Source organism: Hyla sarda, chromosome 4 (assembly GCF_029499605.1).
Source record: "Hyla sarda isolate aHylSar1 chromosome 4, aHylSar1.hap1, whole genome shotgun sequence".
NCBI classification, from domain to species: domain Eukaryota; kingdom Metazoa; phylum Chordata; class Amphibia; order Anura; family Hylidae; genus Hyla; species Hyla sarda.
In genome coordinates, this window is record NC_079192.1 from 94,045,596 (window position 1) to 94,062,988 (window position 17,393).

At 44.9% G+C, this 17,393-nt stretch overlaps 1 protein-coding gene across 1 annotated transcript; it reads left to right on the plus strand.

The window, feature by feature from the left end:
- The first annotated feature begins 330 nt into the window (after positions 1 to 330).
- Positions 331 to 14,065, plus strand: EIF3J (eukaryotic translation initiation factor 3 subunit J). Its single transcript, XM_056571573.1, has 8 exons — positions 331 to 660; positions 6,274 to 6,371; positions 7,761 to 7,812; positions 9,144 to 9,238; positions 9,316 to 9,430; positions 9,570 to 9,728; positions 9,865 to 9,938; positions 13,037 to 14,065. The coding sequence occupies exons 1-8, from the start codon at positions 639 to 641 to the stop codon at positions 13,166 to 13,168; spliced, it is 747 nt and encodes a 248-aa protein (XP_056427548.1). The 5' UTR covers positions 331 to 638; the 3' UTR covers positions 13,169 to 14,065.
- The last annotated feature ends 3,328 nt before the right edge of the window (positions 14,066 to 17,393 follow it).

Consider the following 17,393-nt stretch of genomic DNA (forward strand, 5'->3'; position numbering starts at 1 on the left):
TACATTCTGCTGTCAATCACACTACAGCCACGCCTACATTCAGCTGTCAATCACACTATAGCCCGCCTACATTCAACTACTTGCAATTGTAAACATTAGGAGAAACAACGCTGTACTTTTTCTTTCACCCCCGTCGCCTTTCTTTGAATAATAAAAGTCAATAAAACAAGTGAATTGCATCAGAGGATCTATATAGCAATTAGGCCACGTTCACACAAAATACCGCACTCGACTGACAAAGACGCACACCGCGGCCTCATCGATCCTAACACGTGCTATTAAGTCGAAGGGCTCGAAAGCGCCTTTTTTTTTTTCTTACGAGACAACCACGTGACTCTCACGTGTTCTCCCCAAGATGGCGGAGCGCAGTTGCCACACTGCCGGTGCACTGTTCCCGCCCTCCGCCCTGTCATGCACAGGAAGTGCTTCCTGACACCGATCCCAGCAGCTGTAGATTCCCAAGCCACTACTCCACCGAGCAGACGCCTGTGTACATCTATATAGACTATTTTGGGAGTAGCAAGATGGCGCCTGCGGCCGCTGCGCTGGGTGGAGTGACGCACTTCCTGCGAGGGGCCCACTAGTCCTGAGAGTACTGCGCGGTGAGTCAGTGAGAGCCGGAGCGGCAGCGGGAAGACATGGCGGAGACCGATAGCTGGGGTGAGAACACAGAGACTTTCCTGTATATTCCCCCTGCCTGGCACACCTCATGGTATCAGCCGCTCTCCGGGGCCGGATGGACGCACGGTGCACACCAGTCCTCCGGCTCCTCCATATGGCCCCTTATCTCCTCGTGGATGGGGCCGCCCATCACCGGGTCAATTCTAGAAGCTTCTATGGGGTGAATGTGGGTAGAGCTGTGCTGTATGGAGGGAGACAACTTATCTATAGTGAGGCCTCACCTACAGAGGGGTGATCTGCCATCCCAACCTGAGTGCCTCCAGCTGTTGCAAAACTACAACTTCCAGCATGCTGAGTTGTAGTTTTTCAACAGCTGGAGGCACCTGGGTTGTGACTGATATATTCATGAGATCAGTGATAGGCGGTGTAGAAGTGTGTTCAACCGTAATCCCAGTCCTTGTGATCTGCCCTTGATCTACATGTTGTTCTGTCATTAATATGTCAGGACCAAGGCCCAGTGTCACATGGACTTATACATTTATTATCTTTTTTTTTTTTTTTGCAGATCAGGAATAGTTAGGATTCGTTCACATTACGTAATTTCTATGGCGGAATTATGCGCGGTGAACTTTAACATCAGCGTGAATGAGACCCGTTCACACTGAGCAATTTCAGTGGTGGAAAATTCTGCCGCTGAAATAGTTCCATGCAAAGAATTAGGGATCGACTGATTATCAGTTTGAGCGATATTCACAATATTTTTGAAGTTATCGGTATTGGCAATTACATTGCCGATAATCTGATAATGCCCCTTGCCTCCACCATCCCCGCTTTTATAATTACCTGTTCCCGGGGTCCACGCTACTCCTGCTGCGTCCTGCGCAACGACGAGTGACGTCCTCAACGTGACGTCACTGTCAGTGCACACAGTGACCGCTCAGGAGGACCCCGGGAACAGGTAATTATAAAACCGGGGATGGGGGAGGCAATGGGGCGGTCTCTGGCCTGGGCGGCGCGGTGCGGTGGCAGTGAGAGGACTCAGGACCCTCGGACAGGCAGGGGGAGAGAAGCGGGTGGCGGTCTCTGGCACCGCAAAAGCCGCTGCAGTTCATTGATTTAAAGTGCCCTCTTTAAATCAATGATGTGCAGCGGGCGGGGGGGGGGGGGAAATAAATAGCCGATAATTTATACCGGAATATCGGTATAAGTTATCGGCCCTAACCTCCACAGAATATCGGTATGGGCCCTAAAAAAATCGATATCGGTCGATCCCTACAAAGAATGAATATGTTCATTATTTGAGCGGAATTCCGCAAGCTCTGCATAGCAGTCTATGGTGACAGCGCTGTGCCGTGTGGTCCTACCGACACATTTCAGCGCCAGCTGCCAGACTGAATCTCCGCTCGCTGAATTTCGCAAGTGGAGAATCAGCGAGTGTTACTCATTGTGAAGGCACAAGTAGAAGTGTGTTTCAGGGGGAAAAAGATGTTTTCAAACCAGCTTGAACCGGAAGGTCACATATTTGTAATTTACTTCTATATAAAAATCTTAAATGGGTTATCCGGTGTGTTTTTATCAACTGGTGCCAGAAAGTTAAACAGATTTGTAAATTACTTCTATTCAAAAATCTTTACCCTTCCAGTACTTTTTAGCAGCTGTATGCTACAGAGGAAATTCTTTGCTTTTTTTTAAATTTCTTTTTTTCTTGTCCACAGTGCTCTCTGCTGACATCTGATGCCCGTATCAGGAACTGTCCAGAGCAGGAGAAAATCCTCCTAGCACCTATGCTGCTCTGGGCAGTTCCTGACACGGACAGAGGTGTCAGCAGAGAGCACTGTGGACAAGACAAAAAAGAAATTCAAAAAGCAAAGAATTTCCTCTGTAGCATACAGCTGCTAATAAGTACTGGAAGGATAAAGATTTTTTAATAGAAGTAATTTACAAATCTGTTAACCTTTCTGGCACCAGTTCATTAAAAAAAAAAAAAAACATTTTCCACCATAGTACCCCTTTAATCCCTCCAGTACTTATCAGCTGCTGTATGCTACAGTAGAAGTTGTGTTGATAATATAGGGTTTAATTGGGAAAGAGGCATTTATTTATTTTTACACTTTGAGAACTTAGATTTTTATATTTTTACAGGTTTCTACTATGCGTCAGTAAATCTGTACTGCAGCACAGTATAACTGTCAGTATACACTGACATGCAGCCGATATATCGCTGTGGAACAGGGGGTGCCCTCTACCCCTGTCAATAGCATAGATGCTGTGATCAGGACTGATCACTGCATCTAGGGGATTAATGCTGCCGAGACTGCCTTGATCCCGGTCTCAGCAGCTGCGGGAGGACCCTGGCTGTGATTGACAGCTGGGTCCTGCCTGCGTCCTCCTGCTTTGCATTGCGCTGAGCAGGATATCGCCAAGACATATGCATGCAACCTGGGGCGGGAAGGAGTTAAAGGGGCCGCAGCGCTCCTGTGCACTCTGCCGGGTCAGTGTTTACTAGTGCTTATGCCTGTTCCACCATACTATTAGCACCGGTGCAAGTTACTTCAGCATTGTCCTGTTCATTTGAATTGGACAGAAAATGCTGTAGTACTGTGCGTTCCGCCACTACTAAAAGTACGTCAGTTCAGGTACAAGCGCTGGTAAACATTGAAGAGGCTGCACCACTCCCACAAGCATGGTGGACCCTGTGAATGTCTGACTTGTAGGGGTGTCAGGAGTCCGATCCTGGAAGTATAAGTTGATCACTTATAGCAGTGTTTCCCAACCAAAGTGCCTCCACCTATTGCAAAACTACAACTCCCTGCTTCGGCTGTCCGGGCATGCTGGGAGTTGTAGTTTTGCAGCAGCTTGAGATGCCTGGGTTTTAGCTGTCTGACATGCTGAGATCGGCCCACACCTTTAGTGTGTGGCCAGTTTTCTAATGAATTGAAGTGCTGAACTTACCCCACCACAGAACCATATGGTGGCCTACACTTGGTAGCACCATGCTGATTCTGGGGTTGGTGCATCACAGGTTATTTGCTATGTGAATGACAAGTCTGGTAACACCTGACACACAGCTGATCTTACTGGTGAAAGTGTATGTAGTTGTCTACTAATGTCCTCTGCAGCGGCCACTAGAGGGAAGATATGGTATTACACGGTGGGCATTCAAACGAATGGTTAAATGGGTACTCCGGAGTAGAGCTGGGTGGTATGACCAAAAATGTATTTTTGTAAATTATGGTGGTTCCACGGTATTTCCCCCCCCCCCCCCCCCCCCCGGTTTATCAACCCACAACTGCGCTGTCCCCCACATCAGGGGGCTAATCATATGCACCCGCTGCGCTGTACTGTACTCTGTATTCCTGTGCCCGGGCTGCAAATATTACAAAACAAACTTTAACTTACCTTCTTCCTACGTTCCCCCGTTGCTCCGGAAACGGCCTCAGTCCCTCCGCTGCTCTTGCTTCTTCCTGGGGATGGTAACGTCACAGAGCCGTTAGCCTATCACCGGCAGCAGCCCTGTCCTGCCTCGGCTGGTGATGGGCTGAGTGCATTGTCATGTAAGAAGCCGGCTGGCTCCTTACATGACAGTACGCTCAGCCTATCACCGGCCGAGGCAGGACAGGGCTGCTGCCGGTGATAGGCTGACGGCTCTGTGACGTTGCCATCCCCAGGAAGAAGCAAGAGGATTGTGAGGCTGGTACCAGAGCAACCGGGGAACATAAGAAGAAGGTGAGTTAAAGTTTATTTTGTTTGTTTTTGAACCCCGGGCTAAGGATATGGGGAGAGAAGCGCTGGTGGGTGACACATGATTAGTTGCCCGATGTGGGGGACAGCGCACTGCGGCTGATAATTCATTAATTTGAGGAGGGAGGGGCCCAACTGGTATTGCGGTATGGGAAAAATTCATATCGTGCAGGAAAAAAAATTCGGTATTCTGTATGAACTTGTATACTGCCCTGCACTACTCCGGAGGAAAACATTTTTTTTTTTTTTTTTCATTTTTTATTATTTATTTATTTTTTTTAGATCAACTGGTGCCAGATTTGTAAATTACTTCTATTAAAAAATCTTTACCGTTCCAGTACTTTTTAGCAGCTGTATACTACAGAGGAAATTCTTTTCTTTTTGAATTTCTTTTTTGTCTTGTCCACAGTGCTCTCTGCTGACACCTGATGCCCGTATCAGAAACCGTCCAGAGCAGGAGAAAATCCCCATTGCAAACCTCTCCTGCTCTGGAAAGTTCCTGACAGGGACAGAGGTGTCAGCAGAGAGCACTGTGGTCAAGACAAAAAATAAATTATACGTCTTTATTTACACAGCGGAATACAGCAAAAAAAAATTCCACTTAAAAATGGAAATTTCATAGCAGCAGAGTGTCACTGTTTTCAATGGGATTTTGCTTTACCGTGCACATGGCAAAATTTGTGCGTAAATTTTGGTTCCAGCCTCCACAGAAAGAATTTGCATGTAAATTCTTTTTATAGAATCTCCTCGGAAATCATTGCCTTCTATAAAGATGGCACATTTCTGATTGGTCCTTGGGCCGGCATGTTCTGCCAGCGTCCACTGTCTGCGGAATTTTTAGGCGAGCATTCCACTGTCTGAACAAGACAACTTAGTAAATGAGGGCCAATGGGCAAATTTTTCACGAGTGTTGGGTTTGTCTTAGTGTGAATTGTTGATTCCACTTTATTTACTATGGGGATTCACTAGTCGGGGAAAGTTTTCTTACCTGCTGCTTCTTCTTGGTGGAAATTACCAGCCACTGTGAATCCAATAGTACTGTAAATCAGTCGGGTTGTGATACCACGCCCTCTTTTTGTGTTTGTAGGTTTATTTTGGTGCAATGTGTCCAAAAATCTGGCGCAGACACAATTTGTATCGCACTGCACCACATTTTGGCGCACAACCCGACAAATCGTGTTGGGTTTGCGATAGTAAATGAGGGCCAATGTGTAATGCTGGAGCTGTGGCTCTGCAGAACGGTGGGGAGGCTGGGTGTCGGCACCTCACAGATTAGACATAGATGGCCTATCCTGAAAATAGCATTTTCCTCCATAAAAAAATGATATTGAAGTTTAATAGTTTCTTGAAGCATGCAAAAGTTATTGAGGGGAGAAAAAAAATACACTAAACTTAAACCATTTTTTTTTTTTTTTGCTGAAATGGGGAATTCTTTGAAACCCACCCTGCATGTATTGTCCATGTTGCCATTGTTTTGCAGGACAATGTAGTGGGAGGTCACCTTACATAAGGGAGTGCCTGTCATTCATAATGCCTATAACAAGCTTGTAATAGAGTGCTGCTTCAAAGCAGAGCCCTAAACTAGACTCATCCAGGTCTGAGACCTGCTACACTGAGGCCGGGTTCACACTACAGATTTCTGCCAGAGATCCTGCGGGCAGTGCTAGGACGGCATTGCTGTCCTCATAGACAGAAATGAGTTTCTGAGCTGACCTGCCGAAAGATCTGCTTCAGAAATGCATTGCAGTCTATGGGGAGTTCTGTCCGGAGATTCCGCAGTGTGAACCCGGTGACTTGAAGAAAACAGCCTTACTTGGGGCTTAGAACTAGGTTCCACCTTTTTTTTTTTTTTTTTTTCTATTCATTTATATATTTATCAGTGGTCTTGTCGTCTTTTCTTAATGTTTACAGAGGTAGACGACTTTGAACCAGAAGAACCTGTTCTAAAGGGTGGTCCGATAACTGTAAAGGATCGCTGGGAAGGCGAGGATGAAGAGGAGGATGTTAAGGTCTGAAGAAGTTTAAAATAAACCTGTTTATTACAGTTATGTATGTGACATGGACTTTCTTGCAGAGGTGTTTGTATATACCAGTGTTTTCCAACCAGGGTGCCTCCAGCTGTTGCAAAACTACAACTCACAGCATGCCCAGACAGCCAATGGACAGAGTTGCCCTAAAGCGACTTAGTCAAGATATTCAAAGCATTAGGGGGGATTTTTCACTTTTTTCAATTATTATTATTTTTTTTTTTTTACACTTTACTATGTACAGAAATTATTTGATTGCTAATACTGTTCAGTGCTATGCATAGGACATAGCGCTGATCAGTATTATCGGCTATCTCCTTCTCTGGTCTGCTCGATCTCAGACCAGAGCAGGAGACGCCGGGAGGTGTCCGGAGGCAGGTGAGGGGACCTCAGTCCGCCATTACAGATGATCGGATCGCCATGGCAGCGCTGCGGGCGATCCGATCATCTATTTTATCATGCGCATTGCAGCAGTTGCTGTGATCTGTACAGATCACAGCATCTGAGGGGTTAATAGTGGACATCTGCATGATTGCGGATGTTGGCCATTACGGCTGGTCCCCGGCTGCTGATAGCAGCTGGAACCTGCCGCGTATGATACGAGCACTGCTCCGATGCTCGCAGTCATATACAGGGCGTAAATGTACGTCCTGGTGCGCGAAGTACCGCCAGACCAGGACGTACATTTACGTCCGTGGTCGTTAAAGGGTTAAAAAATGTTTTAACTATCTTAGAAATGCTTTTTTGTCTACCTGGTAGTGTTCTCACTTACCAGGCAGACTTCCCAGACAGGCGCGACGTCACTGATGCCTGCAGGGGGCTGACTTCCGCCCTTAGGTCATCTATACAGGATGCCTCCAGCTGTTTCACCACTACAACTCCCAGCTTGCCCTGACATCTATTGGCTGTCAGGGCATGCTGTGAGTTGTAATGGTGAAACTGGAGGCACCCTGTGTTGAAAACTATCTTTGTTACGGTCGTGGCCGCCACAAAGCCCTCTACCCGGCCGCACATCAGGCAGGGAGCGAGTGCAGGCTGACTGAATTAGGACCAATTGCCTGTCCGGCATCGGTCCTAATTCAGTCATGACGTCACGGCAGGCTGCAGCCGGCCACTAGGAGGGAGACCCCTAGTGGCCGATTTTCAAATATAAAATACAATATTTTAATAAAAAAATAATAATAATGAAAGTATATTAGAGAGATGTTGTAGTACATCATATATAAAAAAAGTTGGTGACAGTGCCCATTTAAATATGCCTTTCTGAATGTTTAAGCAAACTGATTCCGTGAAGAAGAGAGCTGTTAAGAGATTATGCGTACTTTTCAGGCAATGTCTTGTCGTCAGATTTAGAAGTGTCTTTTCTCTTAGGATAACTGGGATGATGAGGAGGAAACGGAAAATAAGGAACTTGAAAAAACAGGTAAGAAATAGCATCAAAGTGTGTCAGTATCCAGGATAATTGGCTTGACTCAAGTGCCGTCACTAATAGCTAGCACATGGTGATCTTCACTGCCGACTGTTAACCTTCTAGATTCCGCTGTCATAGCTGATAGCACAATTTAAACGCCCTTTATTCACTTCCTTGTTGGTGCAGTGATTCAGATCCGCTCCCTGCATTGTGTTTATGTGGGAGCTGATCTGTTGTAACAGCAGCCCATGGCTTTTGCTACCACTTAACTTTTTAGTGGTATAAACAGGTCTGACTAAAGATCTATTAGATCTAGTCCCAGAATTAACCTGTTGGGGGCAGAGGGCATACCTGTACGCCCTCCGTATTTCCGATCACCGCCACTCTCCGGATGGTGATCGGAACAGGATGCCTGCTGAAATCATTCAGCAGGCATCCTGAGACATGCCGGGGGGGGGGTCCTGAGCAGCGATATCTGTGATTGGACGGTCAATAACAGCTTTTCCGGGCTGATTGGGTCTCTGGTGACCCGATTGTCTGGAAAATAAGAGTGATCGAGGCTGTCAGAGACAGCCCCTATCACCCTGATGAATAGGAGTGCCACCTCCTCCTATCCCCTGCTATTAGTCAGTTGAGAGCAACCGACCAATAGCAGGCAGGGGCGGAACTTTTGTTTAGAAAGGCCCCTCAAATCCACTTCAAACTGAACTGGTCCCTTTAAAAAGTTTTGATTTTGAATTGGAAAATTGCTGCTAAAGCCCTCGAATGTCTTCAAAAAGTAAAAATGTCAACCTTATGATGCAAACATAAAGTAGACATATTGTATATGTGAATCAATACTGTATATCATTTATCTGGCATGTCTATTTTCCTTACAAGCAGAGTTTCAAAGTTAGATAAATGCTTAATTTCTAAATTTTTATGAAATTGTGGAATTTTTCACCTAGAAATTATGCAGGTATCGATGAAAATTTACCACGGACATAAAGTAGAATGTCATGAAAAAACAATCTCAGAATCAAATTTATAAGTAAAAGCATCCCAGAGGTATTAAAGCATAAAGTGACAGAGGTTGGATTTGCAAAAAATGCTTTCGTCCTTAGGGAGAAAATGGGCTTCGTCCCCATGGGGTTTTTAAAAGTAAGCAAAACTATTCTGAACTACGGAGTCTAATATTGCAGGCATCCTTAGCTGGTCACATCTGCTTTACATTCACTTAATAAAAACTCCCAGGCAATAATTTATCTATGTCATCTTCTATACTGTTTGAACCAACTAAAAATGTGCTCACTCAGAGGTAGATAATTTTTTTTTTTTTTTTTTTTTTTTTTGGACCCCCACAGTAGAACAGAAAGTCCCTGAAAAGAAAAAATTATTGGAAAAAATAAAAGAAAAAGAGAGAATATCTAAAAAGAAACAAGAGGAACTGAAAAAGAGGGTAAGTAATCCAGAACCCTATTATGTGAACACTTTGTGGAATACCACATTACATTTTGCGTTATTTTTTTTGTGAAGTTAGAGGAACCTGAAGAACCTGTAAATTTGTCACCAGAAGAACAATTAGCAGAGAAACTTCGACTAAAAAAATTGCAAGAAGATGCAGACTTAGAGTTAGCTAAAGAAGCTTTCGGTAAGTCCTTGCTTTGTACTCCATAGATATGTGTAACATCAGTACGCCTTTCCTTATTAACTGTATGGTTACCATTGGCTTGTCAGTACAGTTTGTTTTTACAAATTGTTTCCATTACACCCTCTTCCCTTTCACATAGGTGTAGGCAGTGTTACAGGAATTGATGCCATGAATCCATCATCACGAGATGACTTTACAGAGTTTGGCAAGTTGCTGAAGGAGAAGATCACACAATTTGAGAAATCACTTTATTACCCCACCTTCCTAGAAACACTTGTGCGAGATATATGTATCTCATGTGAGTTAAGACTGTGGTAATGTATTGGAGAATATATATGTATAACATTTATGTGACCGTGTGTGTGTGTGTATATGTATTTATTATTTATAAAATCAAGTTTGACATAGGAAGTTTTTTTGCTTTCGTCTTGTAGTGGAGCTTGAGGACTTAAAGAAGGTATCAAATTCCCTAACAGTTCTCTGCAGTGAAAAACAAAAGCAAGAGAAGGTGAGACTGAGTTTTAAGAGCCATACGTTAACATAACATTGAGCACTCTTTTAAAAGTGTTTTATTTATTTATTTATTTTTTGGGGGGGGGGGGGGAGGATACTCATGATCAATGGGGTTCAGCCACTGGGATCCCTGCTGTCCACAAGAATGGGGATACTTTTCTTTGTATTAAGCAGTGGTTGGACATGTGTGCTGCCATGCTATTGGGGCTGACAAAGATAGACAGCTGTACTATACCTTTTACATCAGTCCTGTAGACTTTGAAAGCAGAGGACCGTGCATGCTCAACCATCACTTTATTCATAGTCAACCTCTCTTAATATTATTTTTTAAATTATAATTCACAAAACTCTAAATTCCGTTCACTATCAAACATTTGCTTAAACAGCCCTGCCCCTCTTTCTCGGTCGCTCTTCATTGGGGGATACCTTACAGATTGGTATATGCTCTTGCCACTAGGAGGCGCTGACACTAGGAAAAAGTCTGCTCCTCTCTGGCAGAATATACCCGCCCACTGGAAGTGAGGTAACCAGTTTTAGCTAGTGTCAGCAAGGAGGCAAGACACAGGTCTGGGTGCTCCCCAGACCATGTCTTTTTTGCTTTTCTTCCTAGTTTGTCTAAAGTTTAGTTTTTCTCTCCTTTTTTTGTTTTTTCTAGCGTGGGGCGACTGGAGCATGGCGCTGCCTGATCCCCCAACTTCGAGCTAGGGGCACGGTGCATTGCTGGATGGGCCGTTAACCCCTCCTCGCCAACAACCAGCGCCTGGCAGTGTACCCTGGGTCCGGGTCCCCCATTTGGCTGCTGAGCTGGCTTAAGGCAGGTGGCCCTAGCTGGTCGAAGTCTTCGAGGGTGAGTATGTGGCAGCTGGGTGAGTATACAAACTCAGTTTCTGCCGATGCCGCGGCTGCAGTCCTTTGTCTCTCTTCCAGCTGACCTTCCGTAAAGTTTATCTTTGTGAGTTCATGGGACCTTTTCTACCTGTAAGGTCCAACGGTGTCTGCATGTTTCCTGCTCCGCATGCATTCTTTCTCTTGATTCTGCAGTCTTGGTGTGTGGCACCATTAGTAAATCAGTTATGTTTTTTTTTTTTTTTCTGCAGGCTCCAGGGACTTTCTCAGCCACAGCAGCATCACTCTGTTTCCCTTCCTAGGGTTGCAATGTTGGTCTGCTAGAGGCATACCTCCCTTCCTGCAGGTCCCTTGGATGTCTGCGGTTTCTTTCATTTCGGCAGTCTTGGTACCCCACTTCTATCGTGCGGTACCCATGTCTGTGTCCCTCCATATGATAAGGCCACTCTGTCAGTGTAGAGCCCATCTTTCCTTCTGTTCGGTGGGGTGTGCCTCTGGGCTTCCTGGGATTTTGTTTCCACAGTTCTGTTGAGCACTTCGGTCCTGGCATGGTGCCTGCTGGGGCGACAGTCAGTTCAGCCCCTCCCTGTACTCCCTCTCCTCTGTTGCAGTTTATCTTGTATGGCCGTCGACAGCTGGTCTAGCCACAGTCTGTTGTTCGGGTCCTGCCATTGCTTTTCTCCTCCCTGCGCACTCTCTCTCTGGAAGGGTGTGTTCTTCCTTCCTATCTGTCTGTCAGTTGTACTGCACTGTCACCATAGTCTTCTGGAATAACTTTCCTGTGCCCAGAACCTGAGGGTCCTGGCTGGGTCCTCCTTTTGTTTCCTCCTCTGTTCCCGCTCTGGCAGAACGTTTCTTCAGAGGGCTCTAGTCCGCTCGGACCACTGGGATCCAAGACCGGTTAGTCCTTGGCTTGGTCTCTGTCCTAGGATGCTGTGGCGTGCCTTCCTTTCTGGCGGCTCTTCCGGCCCTTGGGCCTTGTTTATGGTTGAGCTCTCGGGCATGTGTAGTGCTTCAGCCCGGGCTCCTCCACGATCCCTTTTTGTGGTGTGATCGTTCTGTACTTCACTTCTTCGCTCCTTCATTTCCTACAGGGAAGTTTGTCGTCAGAGTTTTTGCGGGATGTCTGATTTCTTTACTTTTCACGTATGAGTCTTCCAGGTGACTCAGGATCCACAATTTCCCATATCGGCCACTCCTTTGTTCAGGGATGTTCGCTATTGGGGTGTTCCGCTTGTTCCTTGGCTGTTTTAAGAGTTCGTCCTCCGGGTCAATCAGACTTCTATAGTTTCCATGTCGTCTCTCTGGTGCCCGGGATGCCCCTTTTCTGGGTGATTCGCTCTTTCTTCGTTCGGGATTCATTCCTCCCGAGTTTGAGGGCGTTCCTGTCATCTGGATTACACCAGCCCGGCTACTGTCTCCTTCCGGGTACTCATGGTGGGCCCCCTGGGACAGGGTTTTGAGTCTGCAGCCGTTTAGGTCTTTGTTCTCATGCACCAGACCTTTTCTTGTCTCTTTTTCTGGCCCGTGGATGGGGGCTCTTCCGGGAGCCCAATTTCTGGGCCTAGTTTGTCTCTGGCCTTGGGACTTGTCCGCAAACCTTGTGGACACGTGGGTTATGTCTCGACACTGATTCCTTTTCTCTGGTGGTTGTTTTTCCCACCCTAGGGGACTGCTTTGGTACATCCCATCAGTAAGGTGTCCCCCAGGGAGGAGCAGATTTTTTTTTTTTTTTTTTTCCTAGTGTCAGCGACTCTCAGTGGTAAGAGCATATACCCCCATCAGTAAGGTGTCCCCCAATGAAGGTTACGAGAGAGAGATTTTACAGTGAGTACAAAAAAAATCTCCTTTTTCCTGGATTCATAAACATGCCTGTACAACACTTTCCCAACCGGGGTGCCTCCAGCTGTTGCAAAACTACAACTCTCAGCATGCCCAAACAACCAAAGGCTGTCCAGGCATGCTGGGAGTTGTAGTTTTGCAACACCTTGAGGCACCCCAGTTGGGAAACACTGCTGTACACAGTAGGAGTAGGTTTGTATGGACAGTAGCATAGCTGCAATGTCCTTAGCTGTTCCCTGTGCTCTAATAGTTGCTCAACCTGGGATAAAGTCCTGGGTGTGTTGGCTCCTGTATATGGTCATGCATGGCTGAGATATTGGGTTTAGCAGTGCATGAAAACCACACAATGCTTTTCAAGAAGAAGCACATGGGAAAATCTAAAACATTTTTTTTTCTTTCTGTTAGCAAAATAAAGCCAAGAAGAAGAAAAAAGGAGTGGTTCCTGGAGGTGGTCTAAAGGCCAATATGAAGAATGATCTGGCTGATTATGGAGGCATCGATGAGTCATATGGAAGAGAGTTTGAGGACTTCATGTGACACTCATTCAATACTCACGACTCTGAATGTGAGTGCCCTCTCCCCTCTTCAGGACTCTGCCAAATGCTACAGTCAAAGAATTTACGCCCTTCACCCTGCCTGAACATCAGGACGGGTACATCTGGATACAACAGGGTTAATAAACCCATATTACACCCTGCTTACATGCACTATATTTCCTGGCCTGTGATCTCTACCGCTCTGTTTGTGGCATACATGTAAACTTGTGCCATGTTACAAACAGAGTGGTCTGTGCTTCCCACCCACTTTCCTACCCACTTAAAAGTGCTGGTCTCCTAGTAAGCATCCTCTCTCCTCATTGAATATTTGCTTATATGGTTCTGCCCCATTAGGTTCTACATGGCAGTTACTGAGCCTTGTACTTAGCTCTGGCTTGTGCTAAGACTCTCACTCTTGACGCAGCACAGTGCTTTTTTTCATATGTTCAAAATAAAGACTTAAAACCACATGGAATTATCTTGAACTCTGCTACCATGAACATACAGGAACCACAGATGCCTCCAATTCTGGGGTCATTTACTGGTCCTCGGAGAGAGACTTAAGCTACCATAGTGAATCTGCGTGCCACGTGTGATGCCCATGCTGAGAGATCACAAATTGATGGGTCTTTTAACTTTTCGTTTTTTTTTTAATTTTTTTTTGGGGTGGCTTGATATTTATTTAGTAGCTGAATATTGCCGTGGTTTCAATATTGGTTAGATGCTTTCTGACTCTCGCTCAGAGGTGCAGGGTCCGACCCTTTCTCTCAAATTCTGCTCACTTAATGGATGATGCTTTGCAAGCAGGTCCTTCCATGGGAGAATTGTTATATTAACAATGAGACTGCAATGTTTGTTTTATAAGACAACTAATTTAATAAATTCATCCTTGTGACAAGGTGGCTGCTGTACTTTCTGGTTTAGTTACTGGGAAGGCTGTCCCATATGTTAAAGGGGTATATCTAAAATTACATTGGTGGCTCATTGGCTGCTAATAGGGGAAAAAAATGCTCAAATACATTACATTAGCAATACTCCAAATGTAAATTATATGAGGCAATGAAACATTATACTCCCCTTTTTATACATGCTTTTCATTACTACTTTAGACTACCTTCAGAAGTTCTTCTCTTGCTGTTAGTGACCAGAATCAATCTTGTTTTGTCTTTTTAGCTCCGAGAATCTGTGCCTGTGTGGTGGTCTTGGAGATGACCTTGCCAAACATTCACAGGGAGCAGGTCAGCGCTCTCCTAGCTTAGCCTGTCAGTTTGTAAAGCACTTGGTTCCTGCATCCACAACAGAGCGGCCCATAGACAGAAGTCTACACGAGTTAAGCCTTGTGAGCAGAGCTTGTGAGCTTCCCATCTTAGATTATGTGCTGCTTGGCTGTCGGAGCAGAAGCTTAGCAGCGATTAGTCTTAACAGATTGTAGTTTCAGTAGGGCTTCATACTAAGAGCATACTTGCACTCTTGGGGCTTAACTACCTAGTGGGAGAAATTCCTATGTACTTGGGGTACCTATCATTCCTCCCCCCCACTATGTGGGGATCAAAAGAGGAGGCTCTGTTCCGGTTTGCAATTCTCTTTGCTGTTCCAAACATAGCACTCACCCTTCCATTTGGTCGAAGAAGCTTTATTGAAGAATAAACACTACTGCACATGGATCCACATCATGGGAAGAGAACAAACAGCCCCCCTGCTTGCAGTGGTAAATATCTTTGTTTCCTCACATAGGCCCTTCGTGATGTCATGCCCTCCATTCATGTCTATGGGAGGGGGCATGACTGCTAGTACACAGCTGCCACATCCCCTCCATTCATGTCTGTTGGAGGAGGCATGATGGCTTTGTACTAACTGTCACGCTTCCTCCAATAGACATGAATGGAGGGGATGTGGTGGCTGTGGAGGGGGCGTACAGTCGACACTACACGCATTAGCCGCTCTCACAGAGCGGCAGTGCCAGGGCCCATTAGGGAGATCGCGGGGGGGGGGGGGGGGGGGGGGCGAGCGATCCAACACTTATTCCCTATCCTGTCCTGCCAATGTTATTTTTTTTTTTTTTTTTTTTAAAGTAGCCATTTCTTTGATGGTAGACTTACTAATAGACAGGTGTTTTTGTAAAGCAGTCAACCTGCACCCTGGCTTGTTTGGTGAGAAAACTTGAAGGGGTGCTCCAGTGTTCTGAACATTCTTGTCACGACCATAACTCTTGTGACGTCGTGCCACGCCCCCTCCATTCATGTCTATTGGGTGGAGCATGTCTGCTATCACAACTCCTCCCAAAGACATGAATGGAGGGGGTTTGGCGTGACCTCACGACCACTGCCACCGGAACCCAGCATTTTAGAACGCCAGGTGCTGCAGGAGATCACGGGGGACCCCAGCAGCGTGACCTTTGGATATGGGATAAGATGTTGAACAGCGGAGTACCCCATAAAGTGAAAATAACCTTTTTTAAATCAACTAATGCCAGAAAGTTAAAAAGATTTGTGAATTACTTCAATTTAACTCCTTAACGACCACGGACTTATTTATGTCCGTGGCCGGCTCCTGCTATCAGCAACCAGGACCGATGGCTAATACTGACATCACTGATCGGGCTAACGTATATCCGGGACCGCCGCTGTGAAATCGCGGCAACCCAAACAGCTGAGAGGACACTTACCTTCCTCCTCGCCATCCGATCGGTGTCCTATTGCTCCAAGTCTGCCATGCAGGCTGAAGCAGCAGAGCACCGATTACACTGATCAATGCTATGGAATAGCATTGATCAGTGTATGCAATTTAAGGATTGGATGTAATAGTCCCCTATGGGAACAAAAAGTGTAAAATAAACAAAATACTAAATGTGATTTAACCCCTTAAGTAATAAGTTTGAATTACCCCCCCCTTTCCCATTTAAAAAAAATTTAAACTAAACGTATTATCGCTGCGTCCGAACTATAAAATGTCAGAACTATAAAAATAACAATAATTAAACTCGTGGTCAATAGCGTATATATGAAAGTGTCCAAAATTGCGTATTTTGGTCACTTTGTGTACCCTAAAAAACTGTATAAAAAGCAATAAAAACTTTAGATCACAGCGCCAAAAAAGAGCCCTCAACATTAACGTTTTAATTTTGGTGCATGTATTTATAATTTTAACCCCTTAAGGACCAAGCCCATTTTCACCTTAAGGACCAGGCCAATTTTCATTTTTGCACTTTGTTTTTTTTTTCCCTCCTCCCTTCTAAAAATCATACCGCTTTCAATTTTGCACCTACAGACCTAGGGCTTGTTTTTTGTGCCACCAAGTGTACTTTGGAATGACATCAATCATTTAATAACAAAATATACCGCAAAACTCCAAATTATATATTTGTGGGGTGAAATTGAAGAAAAAATGCAATTTTGTAACTTTTGGGGGCTTCCGTCTCTACGCAGTGCAATTTTCGGTAAAAATGACACCTTTTATCTTAATTCTGTAGGTCCATATGGTTACAAGTAGAGATGAGCCAACTTACAGTAAATTCGATTCGTCATAAAATTCTCAGCTCGGCGGTTGCTGACTTTTCCTGCATAAATTAGTTCAGCTTTCCGGTGGCCTGGAAAAGGTGGATAAAGTCCTAGGAAAGAGTATCCTAGGACTGTATCCACCTTTTCCAGCCCACGGGAGCACCTGAAAGCTGAACTAATTTATGCAGGAAAAGTCATCAACTGCTGAGCCGAGAAGTTCGTGACGAATCGAATTTACTGTAAGTTCGCTCCTCTCTAGTTACAAGGATACCCAATTTACGATACCCAGTTTTATTTTACTACTTAAAAATAAAAATAAAAATCCTAACTCCATGCACCAAAATTAGTATGTGTAAAATAAAAATCTATAACTTTATTTTTCCCCCCATACGGGGCTATAGGAGGGCTAATTTTTTGTGCTGTGGTCTGTAGTTTTTATCGGTACCATTTTTGATGGGACTCTGTTTGCTTTTTATTTTTATGGTATATGAAGTGACCAAAAAATGCACAATTTTGGACTTTGGTATTTTTTACGTGTACGCCATTAACCGTGCGGTTTAGCTAACCTTTATATTTTAATAGTTCGGACATTTACGCATACATAAATTTATGTAGGAAAATTGAAAAGAGAACCACAATTTAGCAAGTTTTGGAAGGTTTTGTTTTCACGCTGTACACTTTTTACGGTAAAAATGACATGTTTTCTTCTGTGGGTCAATACGATTAAAA